Below are 24,351 nucleotides of genomic sequence, written 5' to 3'. Positions count from 1 at the left end.
TTAACCACTAGACCTCCAGGGAAGTCCCTCCTCTGGTGCTTTAGCTGTTCTTCTCTATCCACCTGCTAGTACCGTCTAGTATGAAAATGAAAAAATGGGTTCAGATCTTACCACCATCGATGTCAAAAATTGATAATAAGAATAACACAGGAGCATGCTTAAAAAAATTCAGAGTAGACAAAGGTATAAAATAGTAAGTCAAAGAGGGCTTCTCTCCAGATTTCCAGAAGAAATGTCAAAGCACACAGTGAGAAATCTGTGTGAGTCTTCCCAGGCTGCTCTATCAAAGTACCCTGAATTTTAGGGGGCTTCAACAATGGAAATTCTCTCATAGTTTGGAGGCTAGAAGTTGAAAATCAATGTGCTGGCAGAGTTGGTTCCTGCTAAGGCTCTAATCCATGCTTCTCTCCTGGTTTCTGGTAGCCTTGGGGATTCCTTGGCTTTTAAGTGGCTGTGTTCCTCCTTGTCTCCTCATTGTCTGCCCTCTGTAGGTATCTATGCCCAAATCTCTCTTTTTGTAAATTTCCCAGTCAGGCTGGATTAAGGTCCAGACAAATGACCTCATCCTGCTTTCCTTTGCAAACATCCTGTTTACAAATATGGTCACATTCACATGTCCTGGGGGTTAGCTTTGGAGGGAAGCACAGTTCAGCTCATAATATTATAGATTTGAAAAACCTTTCCATTTTTTAAAAACATCTATTTACTTTTGACTGTGCTGGCCCTCTGTAGCTGTGTGATCTTTTCTCTAGTTGCAGGGAGCAGGGACTACCCTCTGTTTGCAGTGCGGGGACTTCTCTTGTGGCTCCCAGGCGCTAGAGCACAGGCTGGGTAGTTGTGGCGTGCTACTGAGTTGCTTCACCACATGTGGGTTCTTCCCAGACTGGAAATCAAACCTGTGTCCCTTGCATTGGCGGGTGGATTCTTTACCACTGAGCCGTCAAGGAAGCCCTATAGGTACTTTTTAAGGTTTTCAACCTGGAGGACCTAAATGGGACTCAGTGGATCCTCTGGAGCCCCTGCAATTGTGCAGAAGTTTTGTGTCTGTCCTCCTTCTGGGGAGAGGGTTTAGACCTTCCAGCCAATGCTCAAGCAGGTCTGTGACTCCAAAAAGGATAAAAAGAGCAGCTGGAGACTTGTTCCTGCCAAGCAGGACCTCTGGGCCCCTCTGGCCATGAGTCTGGTTGTTCTGTATCTGTCTCCAGTGGATTCTCTGAGAGGTCCGAGTTGAAAATTAGAGCCAGGGTTGGAATTTTTGCAGCATGAACACACTCTCAGCTCCCAAATCTGCTTCCTGTCCGGGTGCGAAGACCAAGTGTCAGGGGAGAGCATCTTCCTCTTAGGACCCCAGCTGCCTGCTGGCTGAGAGTACGTGTCATTTCAGAGCTCCCAGGAGCCCTCGAAGCAATCCCGCTTTGCTAAGCACACTAGTGCTAATTGCCTGCCCCTCCCTGCAGGCCTGCCTGTGGCTCTCCAGAGGGCTGTCTGCAGCCTGGAAGCACTGGCCTTTAGAGAATCTCCAGTTCTAGCTGCCTCAGACTCATCACGATCCTGGTAACAGCTGGAGCTTCAGAACTTTCCAAAGCCTTTTCTAGGATGGGCAGGGGACACATACGGCTTTGACCCTGGGTCTCTCATTTAGTCCTCTTGGTAAGCCCACAGGAAATGAGGAAGCTAAGGCAGATGAACTCAGGAATACAAAGCAGGAAGGCTGGGCTAAAGTCTACTGAGAGTTTGTGGGCTTTAAGAACAGCGTGTACGGTCAGGGTGGGGCCTGTTAGTGGGACCTGTCTCCTCAAGTGATCTAGGACCTTTCCAGGGCCAGAGCAACCTGTGGCCAGCAGTGGGCAGTGAGGCCCAGCGGTTTGAGGCCCAGCTGGAGGTGAAACTGGTGACATCAGGCAGCCCTGTGGTCCTCATCGGAAACCTCAGCCGGCAGGCGGGCAGCCGGTTGGCCTTCTCTGTGTCACTGAGCAACCTGTTGGGTGATGAGGCCCGCGTGTCAGGTAGGAGGAGGGTGGGGGCCCTTCCTGCCACCTTTCCTTAGTGACCAGGCTTCAGGAGAGGAGGGGAGGGCTGAGTACCCCACTCAAGTCCCCATCACCCCAACTCCCAATATTCACATTCCACTTAAGGAAAACCCCGACCTTATATCTGCTTACAGCCTCTGCCTCGGTCCCCAGTGCGCTCAACTGGCCCCATGAACTATAAACCAGCACCTTTTGGACTGTCTGGGTTCTGACACACATTATGTGTTACAGGATGTGTAAAAAACACGTTTTGCATTTTTGACCCAAATTGCATAGGGCACTGTTTGGATCTTGAATACACAACCTGGCCTGGATACCCACCCACCTGAGCAGGCGCTGGCCCTGGTGCGGGAGCTGGCATGGAGCCCTCCCAGCGGTGCTCATCGTGGGGTGTTCTGGGAAATTCCGAGGGAGTGATGTGAGTGGCTGGCCCCGGTGACCAGCTGGCCTGTGCATTTGTGATAGTCTTAACCATCATGGCTGTTCCTGTGATCAGGCTGAATGTGTAGCAGAAACAAGATTCAGAAGGTGAAATTTACCTGATGACCCTTGACACACTGTCATTTCTTTTCCGTCTGATCCCGTTTTGTCTTATTCTACTTTATTTAAAACCTTTTGGTCTAGACCCACAAAAGCGACTTTTGCGGTTGCCAGCTGGACAGTGAAAATGCTGTCAGCGGCCCTGATGTCAGTGGTCCTTGGTAGAGACTCAGGCATTGGTTCTACCGGGACCCCCTGGGCTGCTCCCCCATCCTTTCCTCGCCTGGCACCCTAGGGTCGTGGGGGGCAGTCCTGGGGCACAGCCCATGACCACACTGTACCTGCCCTCTCTCCACCCACTCTCCCCACAGCGCTGCTGGAGAAGAAGGTGAAGGATGAGCTGCAGGTGGTGTCCCTGGGTGGTGAGCTCTTTGTGCCGGGGCTTGTGGGGCTGCGTGTCCTGGGCCAGCTGCAGCGGCAGGGCCACCTCTGGACCAGCTACCTGAGGATCAAGTACGGCCTCCGGGGTATGCCCATGTGCTGGTGGGGGGCGAGCTGGGCAGTGGCTGGACTTGTGCCCTTTCCTGGGGTGGTGGCTCCAAGGGCTTAGGTGCCAATGTCACCTTGAGTGTTTTGGCCTTCCCGCACAGCTCCTTAGCTAAAGAGTCATTCTATTAGCTTTGAATGGAGCTGAGTCCCTGCCCGTTAAAACAAGAAAAGCTCCAAGTATGTGTATTGGTGCACTGCTTAGTTGCTCATTTGTGTCCGACTCTTTGTGACCCCATAAAGTGTAGCCCACCAGGCTCCTCTTTCCATGGAGATACCCTGGGCAAGGATATGGGAGTGGGTTGCCATGCCCTTCTCCAGGAGATCTTCCCAACCCAGGGACCGAGCCCAGGTCTCTGCATTGCAGGCGGATTCTTTACCGTCTGAGCCACTGGGAAGCCCTGAGTGTGTTGGGGTTGGGCATAAATCAGTCTCTTAAAACCTCCCAGTTGGCAGATTCCAATGAGTGACGTTAGTTGAGGCAGCTCCAGAGGGCTGGCTGAAGCGGGGTTGTGCCGGATGCTCCTCTGCTCAGAATGAGGATGGAGGGCTGCATGGCAGAGGAAGGGCAAGGGTCTTTGGGTTGCCCTGCACAGGTCAGGCCAAGCAGCTGGCTCAGGAGTGCAGCACCAGCCAGAAGCTATGGACAGAGAGCAGCTCAGAGGCCTCCTACAAGCTGGAGCTGAACCACAAACTCCACTGCACGCAGATCCCAGCTTTCAGTCACAAGGTGGGTGCCTGAGCCAGTTGAGGGGGTCTGGAGAGAGCCCCCAGGGTCAGGGAAGTGGTGGGTGAGCACCCAGAACCCATCCTCAGAGAGGTCAATTGCTCAAGGTCAGGTATGGGGGTGGATCAGGAACTTGGGTCTTGTCTCCCCTCTGTTCAGCTAGCGTTTATTGAACACCTGCTGTATGCCCAACCCTGGGGGAGAGCTGTGCTCAGGGCAGTCCCCCGTCTCTGTCGTCTCACTGCTGAGTGGGGGTCAGAGAGCGAGATACATGGACCAAATCGAGTGAATTATAAATGCCATGGGTGATAAACAGGGCAGAGACGGATCAAACACAGGGGAGTCTCATTTGGACGGGGCTGCAGGAAAGGCTTCTTCGGTGGAAATGTATTTTAAGCTGAAAAGTAAAAAATGAGATAGTTCTGTTCCCATGGAAGTGTGCTATAGCCAGAAGGAACAGTAAGTGCAAAGACGCTGGGACTGAAGGGCGAAAGGAGGGATTAAGGAACGGGCAGTTTACCAGAGTGACGAGGGCCCAGCCGAAGGGAGAAGTGGCTGTTTCTTGGCTAATTTACTTTGCCTCTTCCTCTGACCTACTGCTTCCACCAAGGCGGGGCTTCTGGCTCTTTCCTTCCTGGCTATTTAGTGCCCAGTGAAGCGCTTACCTGGTACCTGGGGGAAAATGTGTCCAATAATTGAATGAATCGATGAGGCTGTGTTGCCTCAACCTGTGGTTCGGAGGCAGGAGGAAGCAGAAGGGTGCCAGAAACCCCCAGGTGTGGAACCCTGATCCTTGTAGATTCAGTCCAGGGAACCAGAGGCTGCCGTGGGAGAGTGGAGCAGGGGGAGGTCTTGGGCTTATATGAACATCAGAAGTTATCTTCCCATGGTGGGCTGGCTCTTTCTACTCCTTATCAGGGCACGGATAAGGCCTGGGTTGGGGCCTTCTAGTTTCTCACCTCGGGATAGAGGGTGCTAGAAATATAGTCATGAAAGTAAATCATATTTGAATGCAAAATTTTATAAAATCAAAATCAGTGCAAAAAATACACAAAAATCCATACCTATTACAGAATTCTCTCCCCAAATAAGCAAGCCTTGCATCTCGGGATGGGTGGCAGCGGGGAGACTCAGGACTAGGTACACAAGGCTTCCTCAGGGGTCTCCCTGGGGGGGCGTGTGTGTCCCAGGTCCAGCTGCGGCACGAGGAAGGCTCTGGACACCTGCACTGGGCGCTGGAAGCGAGCTACGGGAAGCACTGGGATGACAGCCGCAACAGGAGGCGCCTCCGCATCCTCCACACCTTCCAGAATGACTCGGGCCCGGCCCTGAGCAATCACTTCCTGGAGGTGAGTCCCGCCCCAGCAGGGCTGGTCCCTGGAGCTCAGCATACATGGGGCAGCAGGTTCTCAGTTACAAGGACACAGGAGCTAAAATTCAGGCCCAGAGATCTTCCTTTTGGCATCTCTGGCCCCCATGTCCCTGAGGAAGTTAAACATTTGCTGATGTGCCGTGGGGCAGTTTGCAAGGGGGCTTGGGAAATGCAGATTTCCAGCTGTAAAAATGCATTTTGGAAATGGTTCACTTGCAGGGTTTCCTGGAAGGTGCGCTTTTTTTGGTAAATCAGGAGTAACTCGAAGGCCTAGCCTCTGAACATGCTCCTACAAGGCACATGTTATCTTTCTGAGTTTCTTTTTTAATTTTTTTTTTTTTAATGTTTAATTGTGGTCAAATATACATCACATCAAGGCTTCCCTGGTGGCTCAAACGGTAAAGAATCTGTCTGTAGTGCAGGAGACCCTGGTTCGATTCCTGGGTCAGGAAGATCCCCTGGACAAGAAAATGGCAACCCACTCCAGTGTTCTTGTCTGGAGAATTCCATGGACAGAGGTGCCTGGCAGGCTGCACTCCATGGGGTTACAAAGAGTTGGAAACAACTGAGAGACTAACACACACACACACATACCATGAAACAGACCATTTTCACCATTTTTAGGTGTACAGTTCAGCGGCATTACGCTCATATTGTTGTGTGGCCGTTACCATGGTCCATCTTTTTCATCTTGTAGAACTGAAACTCTGGACCCATTAAATAGTATCTTTCCATTCCCCTCCCCCAGCCCCTGGCAACCACCATTCTATTTCCTGTCTCTGAATTTCACGACTCTAGGTACCTCGCGTAAGTGGGATCCTATAGTATCTGCCTTTCCATGACTGGCCTGTTTCACTAAGCATAATGTCCTCAAGGTTTGTAAGTCTGAATGAGATTCCATTGTATGGGTGGACCCCATTTGGCTGATCCATTCATTCCATCAGCAGACACTTGGCTTCAAATACCTGTCTGAGTCCCTGCTTTCCAGTCTTTGGGGGTATATACCCTGAAGTAGAATTATGCAATAACCCTACTTTTAATATTTTGATCTCCATAGCAGTTGCACCATTTTACCACCCTACCATCCGTGTGCAAGTGCCCCAGTTCCTCCACGTCCTCACCAACACTTCTTTCTGGGCTTCGTTTTTTTTTAAACAGTAGTCATCTTAATGGGTATGAAGATCTCATAGTTTAGATTTGCATTTCCCTAGTGATTGATGATGTTGAGCATCTTTTCATGGGCTTATTAGCTGTTTAATTATCATCTTTAGAGAAAGGTCTATTTAAATCCTTTAGTCCTTTTGAATCAGGTCATTTTTTTGATTTTGTTGTTGCTGTAGTTCTTTATGTATCCTGGATAAACCCTTATCAGATGTATGGTTTACAAATATTTTCTCTCATTCCACAGGTTGCCTTTTCACTCTATGAATAGCAATTTTGTTGCACAAAAGGGTTTAATGTTTAGTAGTTCAGCATGTTTACTTTTGTTGCCTGTGTTTTAGGTGTCATGTTCAATAAATCAGTTGCCAAATCCAGTCTCATGAAGCTTTTCAATCACATGTTTTCTTCTAAGAGTTTTATAGTTAGGTCTTCGATCCATTTTGAGTTAAATTCTGTATATGGCATAAGATAAGGGTCCAGCTTCTTTCTTCTGCATTGAATACCCAGTTTTTCCAGCACCATTTGTTGAAAAGCTGTCCTTTCCCTAACCATAAATGTGTGAGCTTATTTCTGGGCAATCTATTGTAGTCCATTGGGCTGTATGTGTCTTTTAGGTCACAAAATACTGTTTTGATTACTGTAGCTTCATGAGACCTCACATTGTGTTGTTTTTCAAAATTGTTTTGGTTATTTGAAGTTCCCTTGAGATTCAATATGGATTTTAAGATGGACTTTTCTATTTCTACCAAAAAAAAAAAAAAGCCATTGAGATTTTGATAAGGCTTGCATTAAGTCTATAGATTGTTTGGGTCGTATTGAATCTTAGCAATATTAAGTCTTCAGTCTACAAACAGAGGATGCCTTTCTATTTATTTGTCTTTTCTAATTTCTTTCAGCAGTTTTGTACTTTTCAGTGCCTTCCTGCTTAATTTCATTCCTAAGTATTAAGCTGATTTTAAATGATACCAATACTCCATGAATAAATTCTTGTGGAAAAAAACACTTAAAATAAGGCTCAAAGTCCCTTTCACAGTTATCATCCCTATTCCTGGTCCCCTCCTTAGCTGCCTGGAGAAAGCCATAATTATGGTCTGCATCACTGGAAAGGAGACCTTTTTCTATATATTTGCTCTGTGGCCCTGTCACGCGCACTGAGTTCTGTTTGGGACATCATGCTGTGCTTCCTTTGGCAGTGGACCTTAGAGAACGTCCCTGTTGTCTTACAGAAGTCTACTCTCTGTTTTGTAAATACCTGTCTCATGTTGCATATGCTTCTGTCCTGCATTGTATTAGGCCGTTTCCCTCCTGGTGTCCTGAACATCTTTGGGCTTGCCTCCCTGGGCACGTGTGTCAGGGGTCTCTGGGGCAGATGTCGCAATGTAGAATTTCTGGAAATTGGGGCATTTTTCATTGGCTGGCTTTATGTCAATTTGCCCTCCAGAGTGTCTAGACCCATCACCTGCCTCCCAGCCATGCCCAACAGGAGCAAGTTCCGTATTCTCCCCACTACTTTTAGCACTTGAAAAATATTGCTGACGTGGGTGGAAACGGTATCCCGTTGTTTGAATTTGCATTTCCTGATGACTTAAGGCTGGGAGACACTGTTTTGTGTATTTACTCTACTATTGCATTACCCTTTCTGTGAACTGATTTTTCATATTGTTTGACATTTGGAAAAAATTAGTATACTTGGCTTTTGGTTGGTGGGAGTTCTACATGTAATTGCAGTTTATACATCATATTAATGTTCTGAATTGGGAAGTTTATTTCTGGAAAACATCTGGCCCCTAGGGTTTTAGTGAAGTGATTAAGAGATTGACGGCAGCATTTCTGCAAGCCTTCCAAAGTGTGGCAGAGGCCATGTGAGGTTCTGGGGAGACAAGAATGAATAAGGTAATCTTTATCTTTAAGAAGTTGACAGTGAGTAGAAGAGGGAAAAGCAGAGCGGTCAGTGATGAGTCATAAAGATCACCAGACCACATGTCAGGTGCTTTGTTTGTATTATCTCATTTAACCGTTGTGCGGCAAGTATTATCAGTTCTCACTGAATAGAAGAGAAATATCATAAACAGACTTGTATGAGGTCTCTCAGCTACTTTATGGCAGAACTGGGATTCAAAGTCCAGTCTGCCTCAGGCTTTTCACCTCTTGACTGGACAGAATTGTGGCAGAACTAATTTACTATAAAATAATTGACTAAATGATCAGTCAAGAGAAAACACTTCCCAGTTCATTCTATGCAACCAGTATTATTCTGATGCCCAAACAAGACAAAAACATCATAAGAAAAACTAGAGACCATTATCTCTTATAAATACAGATGCAAAGTCCTCAAGAAAACACTACGAAAACTCCACTGAGCAGTCTATAAAAAGAATTACACAATATGACCAAGTAAGATGTATCCGAGGAATGCAAGATCGGTTTAACATTTGAATATCCATCAATGTAATATATCATATTAATAGAATGAAGGACAAAAGCCACATCATTTCAAAAGATGCAGAAAAGTATCTGGCACAACACCACAGCAGTCTAGCAGTGGAAGGGCACTTCCTCAACCTGATAAAGGCCGTTTGTGACAAACCCACAGCTAACGTCATACTTAATGGTGAGAGGCTAAATGCTTTCCCCCTAAGATCAGGGAAAAGATAAGATGTCTGCTTTTCACCACTTCTATTTAACATTATACTGGAGGTTCTAGCTAGGACATTCAGCCCCAAAAGAAATAAAACAGAAAGAAGGAGCAAAGAAAAGCCATTTAGATTGGAAAATAAGTAAAATTATTTCTATTTACAGATGACATGATCTTGTATATGTATTGTAGTCAGTCACTCAGTAATGCCTGACTCTGCAACGCTGTGGACTGTAGCCCACCAGGCTCCTCTGTCCATGGAATTTTCCAGGCAAGAATATTACAGTGGGTTGCCATTTCCTTCTCCAGGGGATCTTCCCTATCCAGATCGCTACCCATGTCTCTTGTGTCCCCTGCATTGGCAGGAGGATTCTTTATCACGAGCACCACCTGGAAGCCCAATCTTGTATATATCAATAGAAGACCCTAATGAACTCACCTTCCTCAGTAATCAATGCAAAGAAATAGAGGAAAACAATAGAATGGGAAACACTAGCGATTTCTTCAAGAAAATTAGAGATACCAAGGGAACATTTCATGCACAATAAAGGACAGAAATGGTCTGGACCTAACAGAAGCAGAAGATATTAAGAAGAGGTGGCAAGAATACACAGAAGCCCTGTACAAAAAAGATCTTCACGACCCAGATAACCATGATGGTGTGATCACTCACCTAGAGCCGGACATCCTGGAATGCGAAGTCAAGTGGTCCTTAGGAAGCAGCACTATGAACAAAGCTAGTGGAGGTGATGGAATTCCAGTTGAGCTATTTCAGATCCTGAAAGATGATGCTATGAAAGTGCTGCACTCAATATACCAGCAAATTTGGAAAACTCAGCAATGGCCACAGGAAAAGGTCAGTTTTCATTCCAATCCCAAAGAAAGGCAATGCCAAAGAATGTTCAAACTACCGCACAGTTGCACTCATCTCACACACTAGTAAAGTAATGCTCAAAATTCTCCAAGCCAGGCTTCAACAGTACCTGAACCGAGAACTTCCAGATGTTCAAGCTGGCAGAGAACACTAGCTTTGTTCATAGTGAGGCTTCCTAAGGACCACTTGACTTCTCATTCCAGGATGTCTGGCTCTAGATGAGTGATCACACCATCATGGTTATCTGGGTTGTGAAGTTCTTTTTTGTACAGTTCTCCTGTGTATTCTTGCCACCTCTTCTTAATATCTTCTGCTTCTGTTAGAAAAGGCAGAGGAACCAGAAATCAAATTGCCAACTCCATTGGATCATAGAAAAAGCAAGAGAGTTCCAGAGAAACATCTATTTCTGCTTTATTGACTACGCCAAAGCCTTTGACTGTGTGGATCACAACAAACTGTAAAATTCTTAAAGAGATGGGAATACCAGACCACCTGACCTGCCTCCTGAGAAATCTGTATGCAGGTTAAGAAGCAACAGTTAGAACTGGACATGGAACAACAGACTGGTTCCAAATTAGGAAAGGAGTACGTCAAGGCTGCATATTGTCACCCTGCTAGTTTAACTTTTATGCAGAGTACATCATGCGAAATGCTGGGCTAGATGAAGCACAAGCTGGAATCGATTGCCAGGAGAAATATCAATAACCTCAGATATGAAGATGACACCACCCTTATGGCAGAAAGCAAAGAAGAACTAAAGAGCCTCTTGATTAAAGTGAAAGAGGAAAGTGAAAAAGTTGGCTTAAAACTCAGCATTCAGAAAACTAAGATCATGGCATCCGGTCCCCTCACATCATGGCAAATAGAAGGGAAACAATGGAAACAGTGACAGACTTTATTTGAGGGGGGGCTCCAAAATGACTGCAGATGGTGACTGCAGCCATGAAATTAAAAGACCCTTGCTCCCTGGAAAGAAAGCTATGATCAACGTAGACAGCATATTAAAAAGCAGAGACATTACTTTGCCAACAAAGGTCCATCTAGTCAAAGCTGTGGTTTTTCCAGTAGTCATGTATGGATGGGAGAGTTGGACTACAAAGAAAGCTGAGCACCAAAGAATTGATGCTTTTGAACTGTGGTGTTGGAGTAGACTCTTGAGAGTCCCTTACAAGGAGATCCAACCAGTCTATCCTAAAGGAGATCAGTCCTAAATATTCATTGGAAGGACTGATGCTGAAGCTGAAACTCCAATATTTTGGCCACCTGATGTAAAGAACTGACTCACTAGAAAAGACCCTGATGCTGGGAAAGATTGAAGGCAGGAGGAGAAGGGGATAACAGAGGATGGGATGGTTGGATGGTGTCACTGACTCGATGGACATGAGTTTGAGTAAGCTCTGGGAGTTGGTGATGGACAGGGACGCCTGGTGTGCTGCAGCCCATGGGGTCGCACAGAGTCGGACACAACTGAGTGAATGAACTGAATGAACTCACCGAAAAAAAAAGTCTATTAGAGCTCATAAATGAGTTCATCAAAGTTGCAGGATACAGAATGAATATACAAAAATTAGTTGTATTTCCCTACACTAGCAATGAAAACCCTGAGAAAGAAATTAAGATAATTTCATTTACACTAGCATAAAAAGAATAATACTTAGGAATAAATTTAACAAAAGAATATAAAATGAATACTCTCAAAAACTACAAAACATTGTTGAAAGAAACTGAAGAAATGGGGAGGAAGGTGGGAGGGGGGTTCAGCATGGGGAACACACGTACACCAATGGTTGATTCATGTGAATGTATGGCAAGAACCACGACAGTATTGTAAAGTAATTAGCCTCTAATTAAAATAAATTAATTTAAAAAATAAAAAGAAAACCCAAATAAATGGGAGAGTATCTCATGTACTTGAATTGGAATATTTAATGTGAAGTTTACAAAACCTCCTAAATTGATCTGCTGATTCAACAATCTCTATCTCCCTATCAAAATCTGCACTATCTTTTTGAGAGCTGATCCTAAAATTCATATGGAATTTCAAGGGACCCAGGGTAGGTAAGACAATCTTGAAAAAGGACAAGCTTGGAGGATTCACTCTTCCCAATTTCAAAACTTACTACAAAGTTACAGTAATTAAGAGTATTATGGTAGTGGCCTAAGGATAGACGTACAGACCAACAGCATAGAACCCGGAATTGAAAAATAAGCCCTTCTACTTACAGTTAGTTGATCTTCGACAAGGGCGCCAAGGTAACTGTAGAGGGGAAAGAACAATCTTTTCAACAAATGGTGTGGGGCATCTGAACATTCATGTTTAAGAATATGAAGTTGGACACTTCAGATCATATATAAAAACTAACTCAAATAGGCTATAGGCCTAAATACAAGAGATATGAAACTCTTAGAAAAAAACATAAGAGGAAATCTTTATTCCCTTGGATTTCTAAGATAGGACACTGACAGTATAACCACAAAAATACACTGGATTTCATCAAACTTAAAAACCTGGCCCTTCCTTGAAGGTCCAGTGGTTAAGAATCCACCTTTCAATGCAGGGGATGGGGATTCAATCCCTGATCAGGGAAATAAGATCCCATTTGCCACAGGGCAGCTAAGCCCACACGCCACAACTAGAGAGGCCCACAGGCTATAGCGAAGACCCAGTGCAGTCAAAACTAAGTAAATAAACATTTAAAAAACAACAGAAAAAAACCCCCAAATTTGTCTTCAAAGGACACCGTCACAAAAGTGAAGTAACAACCCACAGAATGGAAGAAAACATCTGCAAATCGTATTTCTGATAGAGGATTTGTCTCCAGAATATATAAAGAGCACTTACAACTCAACATGAAAACGAAAAAGGATTTGAGCAGATATTTCTCCAAAGAAGGTACACAAGCGGCCAATAGATATGTGAAAAGTTGCTTAAGCTAATTAGTCATTAGAGAAATTTAAATCGAAACTGCAGTGAGATGCTACCACCAGCAGGCGGTACTCAGTTGCTCGGTTGTGTCTGACTCTCTTTAGCCCCACGGAGTGTAGCTCCTCTGTCCATGGAATTTTCTGGGGAAGAATACTGGAGTGGGGTGCTGTCTCCTACTCCAGGGGATCTTCTCGACCCAGGCATTGAACCCACATCTCTTGCGTCTTTTGCACTGGCAGCTGGATTCTTTGACCACTAGCATCACCTGGGAAGCCCACCACTAGAATAGCTGACATGAAGAAAGAAAGAAACTAACAAGGGTTCGTGAGGATGCAGGGAAATTAGGACTCATATTGGTGGCATCATAAAATGGTGTGATGGTTTAGAAAAAAGAGTTTTATGTTTCTTTAAAATATTAAACAGAGTTACCATATGACCCAACAATTCTACTCCTAGGTACTCAGGAGAATTGAAAACTTATGTCCACACAAAACTTGTACATGAACATTTATAGCAGCTTTATTCATAATAACCCCAAAGCAGAAACAACCCAAATGAATAAGTTGACACATATATTTATCCATACAATAGAATATCATTCCGTAATAAGAATGAAGTTCTGGGGTGGGATGGATTTGGAGGTGGGAAGAAGGTTCAAGGGAGAGAAGACACATGTATATCTCTGGCTGATTCATGTTGATGTATGACAAACCAACACAACATTGTAAAGTAATTATCCTCCAATTAAAATAAGTAGAATTTAAAAAGAAAAAGATGAAATTCTGACACATGCTACAACGTGGATGAACCTTGAAAGCATCATGCCATGTTAAAGAAGCCTGACACCAAAGGCCACATACTATGTGATTCTGTTTGTAAGAAATGTCCAGAAGAGGTAAATTAATAGAAACAGAAGGTAGGTTTCTGGAGTGTATGGGAAGGAGGCAATGGGGAGTGACTGCTAATGGGGGTGCAGGGTTTCTTTTGGGGTGGACTGGGGCAGTTCCTGGTAGCCAGGGGGCTCAGGCTGCAGTGGAGAGCCAGTGGAATGTTCTGTGTTGGAAGCAGCCTCGTAGTTAGCACCAGATCCGATTAGCATCGTGGGTGTGGGTCTCCAGTTTGTGCTGCAGGTGCTGGAGAGGCAGCTGGATTACCGAACGCAGCTGCACCACCTGAGCCTCCGCCATCCGCACGTGGAGGCCAGCACACACCTGAAGGTGCAGTACAACGGGCGGCTGCCCTTCGTGGCAGGCTGGCAGTGGAAGGACACGTCCAGGGCTGCCCTGTGGAGGTGGGAAGGTGAGTGACATCTATGGGGTGGCCTTGGCTAGTGGTCTTCGCTCAAGTCATGCCCACCGTCTGCAACACCCTTCCCTTTTGTCTACCTGGCTATCTCCAGACTCAGGCCTTAAATGTGTTGCAGGAAGCACACAAACACATCCTGCTTTCTTACCCTTACCAACAGAACTCTACATTACAGGGCCTTGCCTGTTTCTCTGACCTTGTCTCACCCTACTCTCCCCATTGCCCATCACCCTGCAACCCTCCTGGCCTCTTTTCTGTTCCCCAGACACACCTCAGGGCCTTTGCGCTTGCTGTTTCTTCTCCTTGGAACACTGTCTCCCATTTTAAAAGATGGATGTACCATAGTTTATCTTTGAATTAATTTTTATTGAAGAAATACATAGTTTGAAAAGTGAATTAGACTATGACATAGAAATCGTTGAAGGTGGGTGAATGTTACATGGGAATCTCATCATAGTCTCTGTATTCATGTATGTACTTGAAAAACTTTTTAAAGTTTTAAAAGTTAAAGTTATAACAAACACAGTAATTTTCTGTTTCATGTCTTCCTATCCCAAATTTTGCTTGAAATGGCAATCACTGTAAATTCTTTTTACTATTTCTTACCAGACCTTCCATCTTTTAATCACACTTACTTCTTGCTTTTTCTCTCTTAGGCATTTTTATTCTCCATGTATTTCTTATTATAGAGGATGAGAATTTAACTTGCACCATCCCCTTTAAAACATGTATTTCCCTCTCTTCCCCACAAACAGTTACAGTTTGTTAATATTCACTGTTGATAAAATTGTGTCCCTCACAGCTGAGACATGTGGTATACTAGAATTCTAACTTTTTGTTTTTCCTGGAGCTATAATAGCTTTTCCCCCCTGTTTGATTAATTTTCTATTTTCCTCCTATGATTATTCCTAGAATTTTTAGCAACAGTGCAAAACTCTCCTCCAGAGGGTCACACACTTCCGATCACGTGTCAGCTTTGATCAGCTCCCCTAGTTTTCTTGTCGACACTCTTCCTGGAGCCACTGGTGCTCCCGGGTGTACTGCTGTGTCCTGGGGCCTCCCGTCACCATCATTCAGGGAGTGCCTTCCACTTCTCTGGGCCACAGTCCCTGCTTCTCGCGTTCATGTCCTTTCTTGCCTTACTCTTGTTCCAGTGGAGCACATCCTCCAGTAGCTTCTTCAGAGAGGATACATGGAAGGTGTATTCGTTAGCTAGGGCTGTGTTAACCAACTACTACAAGCTGGGTGGCTTAAAACAGCAAATTTATTCTCTTACAGTCTCCAAGACTAGAATTCTGAAGGTGAGGCGTCAGCAGGGCTATGTTCTCTCTGTGACCCTGGGTAGAATCCTCCCTGCCTCTTCCTAGCTTCTGGTGGTGGCTATTAATGCTTGACATTCCTTGGTTGGTACACTGAGTTACATTAGAGTTACATTGCTCTAATCTCTGCCTGCAGGAGACACAAGTTCGATTTGTGGGTTGGGAAGATCCCCTGGAGAAGGAAATGACAGCCCACTGCACTATTCTTGCCTGAAAAACCCCATGGACAGAGAGCCTGGGAGGCTACAGTCCACGGGGTCGCAAAGGATCGGACATGACTCGGCAACTAAACAACAACAACAGTCCTGCCTCGTTGTTACATGGTTCTGTGTGTGTGTGTGCCCAAACCTCTCCCTTCATATAAAGGTACCAGTCATGTCAGACTTCAGGCCTCCCCTTCGCCGTTAAGTGTCTGTGAACGCTCAATGTGTCCAACTCTTTGTGACCCTATGGACTGTAGTCCACCAGGCTCCTCTGTCTGTGGGATTTTTCAGGCGATACTGCAGTGGGGTGCCATTTCCTCCTTCAGGGGATCTTCCATCACTGAGTCACCTGGGACTCTGGTGTGATCTCATCTTAACTAATTCTATCTGCAATGACCCCATTCCCAAATAAGGTCACCTTTTGAGGTACCTGGGGTTAAGACTACATATCTGTTCGAGAGAGACAATTCAACCTGTAACAGGATGTAAACATTTTGAAACCCTGAGTGTTTAAACTGTCTTCATTTGATTTGGCTGAATAGAGAACTCTAGGTCGGAAATGATTTCCCTTTGTGATTTTGAAGACATCGCTCCACTGTCTATGTGAATCAATTGAGAGGTCTGGTGCTATTTCTGATCCATCATCCTTTGTCTGTGATCCTTTTGTCTCTCTCTGGAAGCTTTTAGGAGCTTCTCTTTATTCCTGAAAGTGAAAGGTGCTCAGTCATATCTGACTCTTGGCCACCCCATGGACTATGCAGTCCATGGAATTCTCCAGGTCAGAATACTAGAGCCGGTAGCCTTTCCCTTCTCCAGTGGGTCTTCCTGACCCAGGAATAGAACCAGGGTCTCCTGCATTGCAGGCAGATTCTTTACCACCTGAGCTATGAGGGAAGCCCTTAATCCTCATATCTTCAAATCTTATGATGATGAGCTTTGGTTTAGATCTATCTTTATTCACTGTACTAAGGACTTGGCATATAACCTTGCAAATGTGGAGACCCACCATTTGGGTCTTGGTAGTTTTCTTGTACAGTTTCTTTGGTAATTTCTTTCTGTGTTCTGGAATGCCTGGTGGTCAGATAGATGTTGGTCCTCAGAAACTAAACCTCTGATTTTCTCTTTTCTCTCCTTTGTTCCATCTCTTTGTCCTTTTGTTCTGTTTTGAGGGCTGATTTCCCCAGCTTCATCCACCAGCCCTCCTGCTGACCTTTCTAGTTTTGTTTAGCTTGTATTCCCAAGAGCTCTTTTGTGTTCCTGCAAGTTCTTCATGATGCATTGTCTTCTCTTCTCTATGAACGTAAGTTATAGAATCGGGGTGCTTTGATCTGTTCCCCTTGAGTTTCTTTCTTCTTTATGTTTCTGAAGTTGCTTTTAGTAGCTTTCCCACATGCCAGGTAAGAGCATGGTATGTGCTTTAGTTTAAGAGTCAGTAACTTGGAACTTGCTTGGAAGGAGGCTCTATGGGAAGGGGAGGGTGTGTGTGCTCTTTAAAAAAATTATTTTGTTGAAGTATAGTTGAGTTACAATGTTCTATTTCTGCTGTACAGCAAAGTGATCCCATTATACATATATACACATTGGAGAAGGCAAAGGCACCCCACTCCAGTCCTCTTGCCTGGAAAATCCTATGGATGGAGGAGCCTGGTGAGCTGCAGTCCATGGGGTTGCGAAGAGTCCGACACGACTGAGCGACGTCACTTTCACTTTTCACTTTCATGCATTGGAGAAGGAAATGGCAACCCGCTCCAGTGTTCTTGCCTGGAGAATCCCAGGGATGGGGGAGCCTGGTGGGCTGCCATCTCTGGGGTCACACAGAGTCGGACATGACTGAAGCGATTTAGCAGCAGCAGCAGCATATATATATACACACATTTTTTCTATTCTTTTCCATTATGGCTTATCATAGGATATTGAATATTATTCCTTGTGCTATACAATAGTATCTTATTGTTTATCCATTCCATATATAATGTTCCCATCTTTTAATCTCAAACTCCCAATCCATCCCTCGCCTTGCTAACTATAAGTCTGTTTTCTATGTCTACGAGTCTTTTCCATAGATCAGTTCATTTGCATCATGTTTTAGATTCCATGTCTAGTAATATTACATGGTATTTATCTTTCTCACTTGCTTCATTTAGGATAATAATCTCTAGTTGCAGTCATGTAGCTGCAAAGGGAATTACTTCATTCTTTTTCATGGCTGAGCAGTATTTCACTTGCATATATGTATGTATGTATGAGTGGGGGTGCTCTTGTTGACTGATGGACTTCCCTGTTGGGTGGGGTCCTGGCTCTCCCTGAGGACCCTGGGCCCCATATCTGTGGACCATTTTTTTTCAGTCACTCTGTTCTTCTGTGGAGCAAACTCCCCGTTTCCTGTGGAACTGGCACCTCAGGGCACCTGACCACACTCTACTCAGTATCTCCCTGTTCTCAACTTGGCAGCCCGCCCTCTACCCTTGCTGTGCTGGGTCCCCCTGAATCCTGGCCTCTGAGCCTCAGTTTCCCCACATAGTGAATCTTCTATCTCCACTAGGAGGTGGGGGAGTGCTCCCTCCCTTTGACTGACTCCACTGCCTCTCATTCAGGGTTGAGCTCAATGGTCCTGTTCATGGGAGTCTTCACTGATCCTCCTGACCTTGGTCTAGCTCCCTCTTTCTTTTCCTTCCTAGCACTTAGCATTTTCCTCCTAGGTAGGTCTTCCCTGGTGGCTCAGACGGTAAACAATATGCCTGCAATGCGAGAGACCCGGGTTCGACCCCTGGGTTGGGAAGATCCCCTGGAGGAGGGCATGGCAACCCCCTCCAGTATTCTTGCCTGAGAATCCCCACGGACAGAGGAGCCTGGTGGGCTACAGTCCATGGGGTTGCAAAGAGCTGGACAGGACTGAGCAACTAAGCACAGCGCAGCACAGGTCTCATTACATGTTTATTCAAGATTTCTCCGCCACCACTGCCCCCAGACCACGAGTTCCATCAAGGCAGCAACTATGCCTCCTGTTCACTGCCAAGTTCTGAGAGTCTGGAGCAGTATTTACTGAATTAGCCCTTGAGCGAGTGGGAGATTTATTACAAAGTATGAGAGGGGTCCAGTGACTGGTTTTAGTTCCTTGTGGAAGGGCAACGTGCTGTGTAGAATGTCAACTTTTTGATGATGGTGATGATTGATCTTTACTCTTCTGAGTGGATGCTTCCTCTGTCCCAAGACACAGTGATTAGTACTGTTGTACCCATTTTACAGATGGAAGCACAGGCTCAAAGAGGTCACATAGCTTGCAAGAGTAAAGGCCATGCTCTTGATCACCTCACTGGAGTGCCCCCTTTCCAACCTTCCTAGCGTTTCTTCTGTCTAACATATCTTCCTGAAAACATTTCAAACATACAGAAAAGTGCAAAGAGTGCTGCAGGGAACACCTACATATTCTCAGTGTCGATTCTACTATGAACATTTTACTCCACCTATCTTGTCACCTATCTGTCCACTTAGCCATCTGTCTTATTTGTTGGTAACAGGTCAAATTAAGTTGTAAACTATGGTCCATCTCACCCCTCAACATTTCAGTATGGTATCATTCACTAAGGTGAAATGCCAACATCTCCCGGGTACCATTTGATGAGTTTTGACAGGTGCACAGATCTGTGAAACCCAAGCTCCTGTCAAAATTCAGAACATTTGAGTCATTCTAGAAGGTTCCCTTATGTTCTACCCCCAGTCATTCCCAGTTATGAGATGTGCCCTGCAGTGACCGTGATGACTCTACAGGGGGCTCTTGCTGCCTGCCAGAAGCCCCCTTCTTGCCCTGGAGATAACTAGTTTCTTGTTCTCTGCCCGTCTCAGGAGCCTTGAACCTGAATAGTCCCTGGCTGATGGTCTCCACGGCTCACAGGCTGTACTGGCCTAACCGAGCCATGTTCCAGGCTGTGTTGGAGCTGACGCTGGGCAAGGCCTGGACCCTGAAGAATTTGGTGGTGAACGTGGCCTGCAGGGGCCAGGGCCTCCAGAGGCAGGGCAAGATCCACATCTACACCCCAGCTACCACCTACCTTCGGGTGCGCATGCTCAGCCACGCCCCCTGCCCAGCCCCCTCACCAGTGGCCAGGGAGGCTGATTTCTTGTGGCTTAAATCTTCTGAGAAAAGGGTTAAAACTGAGGTTTGGGGGTTTTCCATACTGGGTCCCGGATGCGTGAGGTCTAGCTCACTCAGTACTGACACTCTTCAGAGTTAGTTGCCGAGGGAATTTGGGAGAGTGGACCGCAAAATAAACCTCAATGTCTCATGTTCTTGCTTAGCAGCTGATAGAGTAAAATATGAAAGTAGGTTGAGCTGGTACCCTGGAAACAAATAGATAGGAGGCTTTTACCAAAACGCAGAATGAGGCCTGCCGAGTGAAGCAGCATAGCAGAGTTTGAAAGGAAATCAACAAGGGAAGGACTTCCCTGGTGTCACGTGTGGGAACCTGGTACACCAAGCCTCTCCCTGTGTTGGGATGATGAGTGGACATGAGAGAGGGGTGGTCCAGGCCTGACTTGGGCTCAGGAGGAGGCAGCTCTGTGGGCATGTCTGGGGACAGCACAGTACCCTCGAGGCAGGGGCCAGGTGGTACCAGGGTGGACTCAGGAGGAGCAAGTGACTCCCAGCAAGGTTAGGGACCTTGAGAGGGCAGCTGTGTGACAGGTAAAGCCAGGACAGGATGCAAGGAGGGGTCAGCTGGCCAGTTCCTGCAGGTGACCCAGCTCAGGGGCGTGATGGTGACCTGGCCTGGGAGAAGACAGCAGAGGCAGGTGGTCAGATTGCAGAATTTACTTCAAGGTGTCGATGACTGACTTGCTTATGGATTGGTTTGGGGAAGTGAGGAAGAGACAAATGACCCCAAGTTTTTGGCTCAAGCAGTTGTGTAGCTATGGTTTTTTGAGTAGTCGTGTACGGATGTAAGAGTTGAACCATAAAGAAGGCTGAGTGCTGAGTTGATGCTCTCAAACTCTTTTGCTGGAGAAGACTCTTTGAGAGTCTTTTGGACAGCAAGGAGATCAAACCAGTCCATCCTAAAGGAAATCAACCCTGCGTATTCACTGGAAGGACAGGAGCTAAAGCTCCAATCCTTTAGCCACCTGATTCGAAGAGCTGACTCATTGGAAAAGACCCTGATGCTGGGAAGGATTGAAGGCAGGAGGAGAAGGGGATGACAGAGGATGAGATGGCTGGATGGCATCACCGACTCAATGGACATGAGTTTGAGCAAGCTCTAGGAGACAGTGTAGGACAGAGAAGCCTGATGTGCTGCAGTCTGTGGGGTCACAAAGAGTCGGACACAACTGAGTGACTGAACAGCAACAACAAGGTTGTGTAGGAGCAGGTGCCATTTGCTGAAATGGGGCCCGTGGGTTCTGGGGGTGACCTGAGGTCAGTGATGCGTGGGGTAAGGTCTTGGGTAGTTCTAGTATTTGGCAGGAGGTTTGGTAATTCCCAAACTCCAACTTGGCCCCATTACCTCTCCTCATGAGTCCCCTGAGGGAGCTGTATGAACAAGGGACAGAGGCCAGCAGGGCACAAGGCAGAGCCTTGTTCCTAGAGGGGCTTGTGCCAAGGGTAGTGGGCTGGGTATACAGCCCAGCACAAGGCTAAAGAGTTCTACTTCCCCCAGCTCCAGTACAAGCCCCAGTAACACCTAGATCCTCCCATGGCTCTGAAAACCGTGCAATGATGCAGGGAGAGAAGGCTACCCTTCTGTCCTCTTGTGTGTCCTCCTTCATTGGAGGGGCTTTGAAGGATGAGTAGGAGTTCACCAAGTGGGACTGAGAGAAAGGGAATCCCAAGAAGAGGAAATAGGGTGTGCAAAGGCTTTGGTCAGCCTCTTCATCCTCATTGCAGGTTTCCACGGTGACAGCCTTGGCACAGAGCCTCTTTAGCAGCCAGAGTGAAATAGAATCAGCCTGGAGTGAAGCGGTGCAGAGCAAGATTCATGCTGAGAACAGCCGAGACCGTAAGATCCTGCACTGCTGGTTGAAGGGCCCACAGCGGGAGCTGAACCTAACGGCAGCCTACAGGCACACGGAGCAGGTAAGGGTCCAGGTGGCCCGTGCTGGAGACTTTGCCATCGAGAGACCCTGAATCCCATATCTGGGATGGGGAAGCCTACTAGTTTGGCCTATAAGCCTCCCCAAGCCTCAGTTTCTTTATCTATAAAATGGAACCCAGCCATACTAGCGCTGACCGCAGAGCAAAGGTCAGCCACCTGGTACTGGACATCCAAGTGCTTCATTCCTGCTGGGCCCCTGGAGAGGCCTGGCCATAGCAGTGTGCCTGTGCAACCTTGAGGTCTGATGGTGTGGAAGCTGCAGCCCATTTGATCAGCCCTTCTTGGTGGTCATTCCTGGGGTAATGAGTGGGCAGTGGGGGCTGCCCCTGGAGACCCCCAGGGCAGGATGTTTCGCAGCTTGGACCCTCGGGGCATCCCTCTGCATCAGCCTGGTCCTCATTGCAGCCATGGAAGAGTCATGTATTGCTGACGGCTCTGGGGACCGGTGCCAGGGGCCATCCTGAGGGCCTGCAGCTGGAGGGCAGCCTGGAGGAGCTGGTTCGAGACAGGAGCTTGTACCGGAAGCAGGGAACCTTCTTCCTTGTGTATGTGTGGCCCCTTCCCCCAGGCTGCTTCCCCCGAGGAGTAGTGCTTGCCCGGGTCTCCTGTTCTCCAGCATGGAGGGTCACCAGGGAGTGGGGTGTGCTGTGCTGCCTGGAGGGGCCCAGACAGAACCCAGAACTCAGAGATGAGCCCCCTCCCTGAAAGCCCCCGTGTCCCTCACCTCCTTTCATTCGTGTGCCAAGGTGGGCACAGAAAACAGTCTCGTCACCCCAGGCTGAAAGTTGCTCTGGGGGAACCATTTCAGTTCCTGGAGGCCCAGCTGGTTGAAAAGCCTGTTTTTTGTTGGGGGGTGAACAGCACAGGGTTGGAGTCAGAGACCCAGCCTGAAGTCCAGGCTGTGCACTGACCAGCCAGGGACCCTTAGCCATCTACTGTCAGAACAGCAGCAGTAACCCAAACTAACAGCCCCTGCATCTGCCAAGGTCTCATCCACTTTTTAATCACATTTATATTTATTGAGCACCTACGGTGTTCCAGGGTTTCCCTGGTGGCTCAGATGGTGAAGAATCTGCCTGCAGTGCAGGAGACAGAGGAGACGTGGGTTCCATCCCTGGGTCTGGAAGATCCCCTGGAGAAGGGAATGGCAGCCCACTCCCGTATTCTCGCCTGGAGAATCCCATGGACAGAGGAGCCTGGTGGGCCATGGTCCATAGGGTTGCAAAGAGTCAGACACGACTGAAGGGCCTTCACATGCACGCACATAGACAAAGTCTTTTATAAAAACACGTGTTTGGCTGCATCAGGTCTTAGCTAGGCACACAGGATCTTTGTTGCGGTGCTCAGGCTTCTCTAGTTGCGTTGCTCAAGCTCCTCTCTAGCTGTGGCACGCAGGCTCAGTAGTTGGAATGTGAGGGCTTAGTTGCTACGCGGCGTGTGGGATCTTAGTTCCCGGACCAGGGATCAAATCCACATCCCATGCATTGGAAGGTGGATTCCTAACCACTGGACCACCAGGCTAGTCCCCTGTAACAAAGTCTCAACTCTGCAAGACAGTGACAGGCCCCTGGGGCACAGGTGTCCTCTGACCCCGCCAGCTGCTTTAATGACTTCAGCCTGTTCCCCGCTCTCCATGCCAGGCACCCCTGGACTGGGCCCCTCCCGCAGCACATCCTCCTGCAGGAGACCTTCACGGCCGACAGGCGGCACCAGCGTTACTCCCTGGAGAGCAGGGTGGTCCTGGGAGCCCAGGAGGAGACCCTGCAGACCGTGGTTCTGGGCTACCAGGCCGGGCACCCCTATGTGAGTAGGCTCCAGGGTTCAACGGGGAGGGGCTTCCATCTGCCTCTGACCCATCTGTGTGTGTGTGTGCATGTGTGTGGTTGTCCCTCCCAGGTCTGCGCGGGCCTGACCCACCCATACGACGGCAGGACCATCCCCAGGAGCTTGGATGGGTGCGTGGTTTTGTGGAATCGGCATGTGGTAAGTGAAGATCCCAGAGCTCTTTTCACCCCAGTGGTCCCCAGTTCAGGTTGCCACCTTCTCTCAACTGGACGAAGCAAACGGAGAATTCCGGCCCGAGTTTTCTGTTCTGCTGTCTGCCTAATTCAATCTACTTGAGAGCCCGAGGGAGTTTTTCAACACGCCAGCATAGTCATTGTCACCCCCTTACTTAAAAACCCTCACCTCTTCTCTTGGGAGAAAGACCCCAGCCCGGACCCTGTGCTAGTCCAAGACCGTGATTGGGACATGTCTGCTTTGTAATCCTGAGAGCCGCAAGGCCTGGCGCACAGTCAGTGCTTAATGAATAGCTGTTGGCCTGCTGCTGTTGCAAGCCCATTGTAGGACTCCCCTGGCAGTCCAGTGCTTAAGACTCTGTGCTTCCAGGGCAGGGGGCACAGGTTCAATTCCTGGTTGGGGAAGTTCCACGCGACCACAATTTTAAAAATAGAAAGAAAAAATGCATTACATACCTAATTTAGAGCAGGGGTTGATCAAGTTTTTCTCTGAAGGACCAGATGGTAACTACTGTAGCCTTGGCAGGTCATACAGCCAGTGTTGCAACTACTCATCTCTGCCTTTGTAGCTCACAAACATTGTAGGGAAGACACAAATGAATGGGCACAGCTGTGTTCTGATAAAACTTTTGCTGTGGGCTGGATGTTTGTGTACCCACCCCCCTCCCCAGA

At 47.2% G+C, this 24,351-nt stretch overlaps 1 protein-coding gene across 1 annotated transcript in view; it reads left to right on the top strand.

The window, feature by feature from the left end:
• LOC138429745 (uncharacterized) overlaps window positions 1-24,351 on the top strand; it is a 170,747-nt gene that overhangs the window by 51,261 nt on the left and 95,135 nt on the right. Inside the window, exons 24-33 of the mRNA XM_069571470.1 lie at window positions 1,820-2,006; window positions 2,882-3,037; window positions 3,653-3,786; window positions 4,974-5,132; window positions 13,870-14,050; window positions 19,422-19,633; window positions 21,454-21,642; window positions 22,067-22,206; window positions 23,302-23,464; window positions 23,558-23,644. Coding sequence (XP_069427571.1) covers window positions 1,820-2,006; window positions 2,882-3,037; window positions 3,653-3,786; window positions 4,974-5,132; window positions 13,870-14,050; window positions 19,422-19,633; window positions 21,454-21,642; window positions 22,067-22,206; window positions 23,302-23,464; window positions 23,558-23,644 — 1,608 coding nt within the window. The remainder of the gene's footprint in view (window positions 1-1,819; window positions 2,007-2,881; window positions 3,038-3,652; window positions 3,787-4,973; window positions 5,133-13,869; window positions 14,051-19,421; window positions 19,634-21,453; window positions 21,643-22,066; window positions 22,207-23,301; window positions 23,465-23,557; window positions 23,645-24,351) is intronic.

This window comes from Ovis canadensis, chromosome 24 (assembly GCF_042477335.2).
Source record: "Ovis canadensis isolate MfBH-ARS-UI-01 breed Bighorn chromosome 24, ARS-UI_OviCan_v2, whole genome shotgun sequence".
In the NCBI taxonomy this organism is placed as follows: domain Eukaryota; kingdom Metazoa; phylum Chordata; class Mammalia; order Artiodactyla; family Bovidae; genus Ovis; species Ovis canadensis.
Note: the sequence above shows the minus strand (reverse complement) of the source record. Positions and strands in the feature narration are given on the sequence as shown.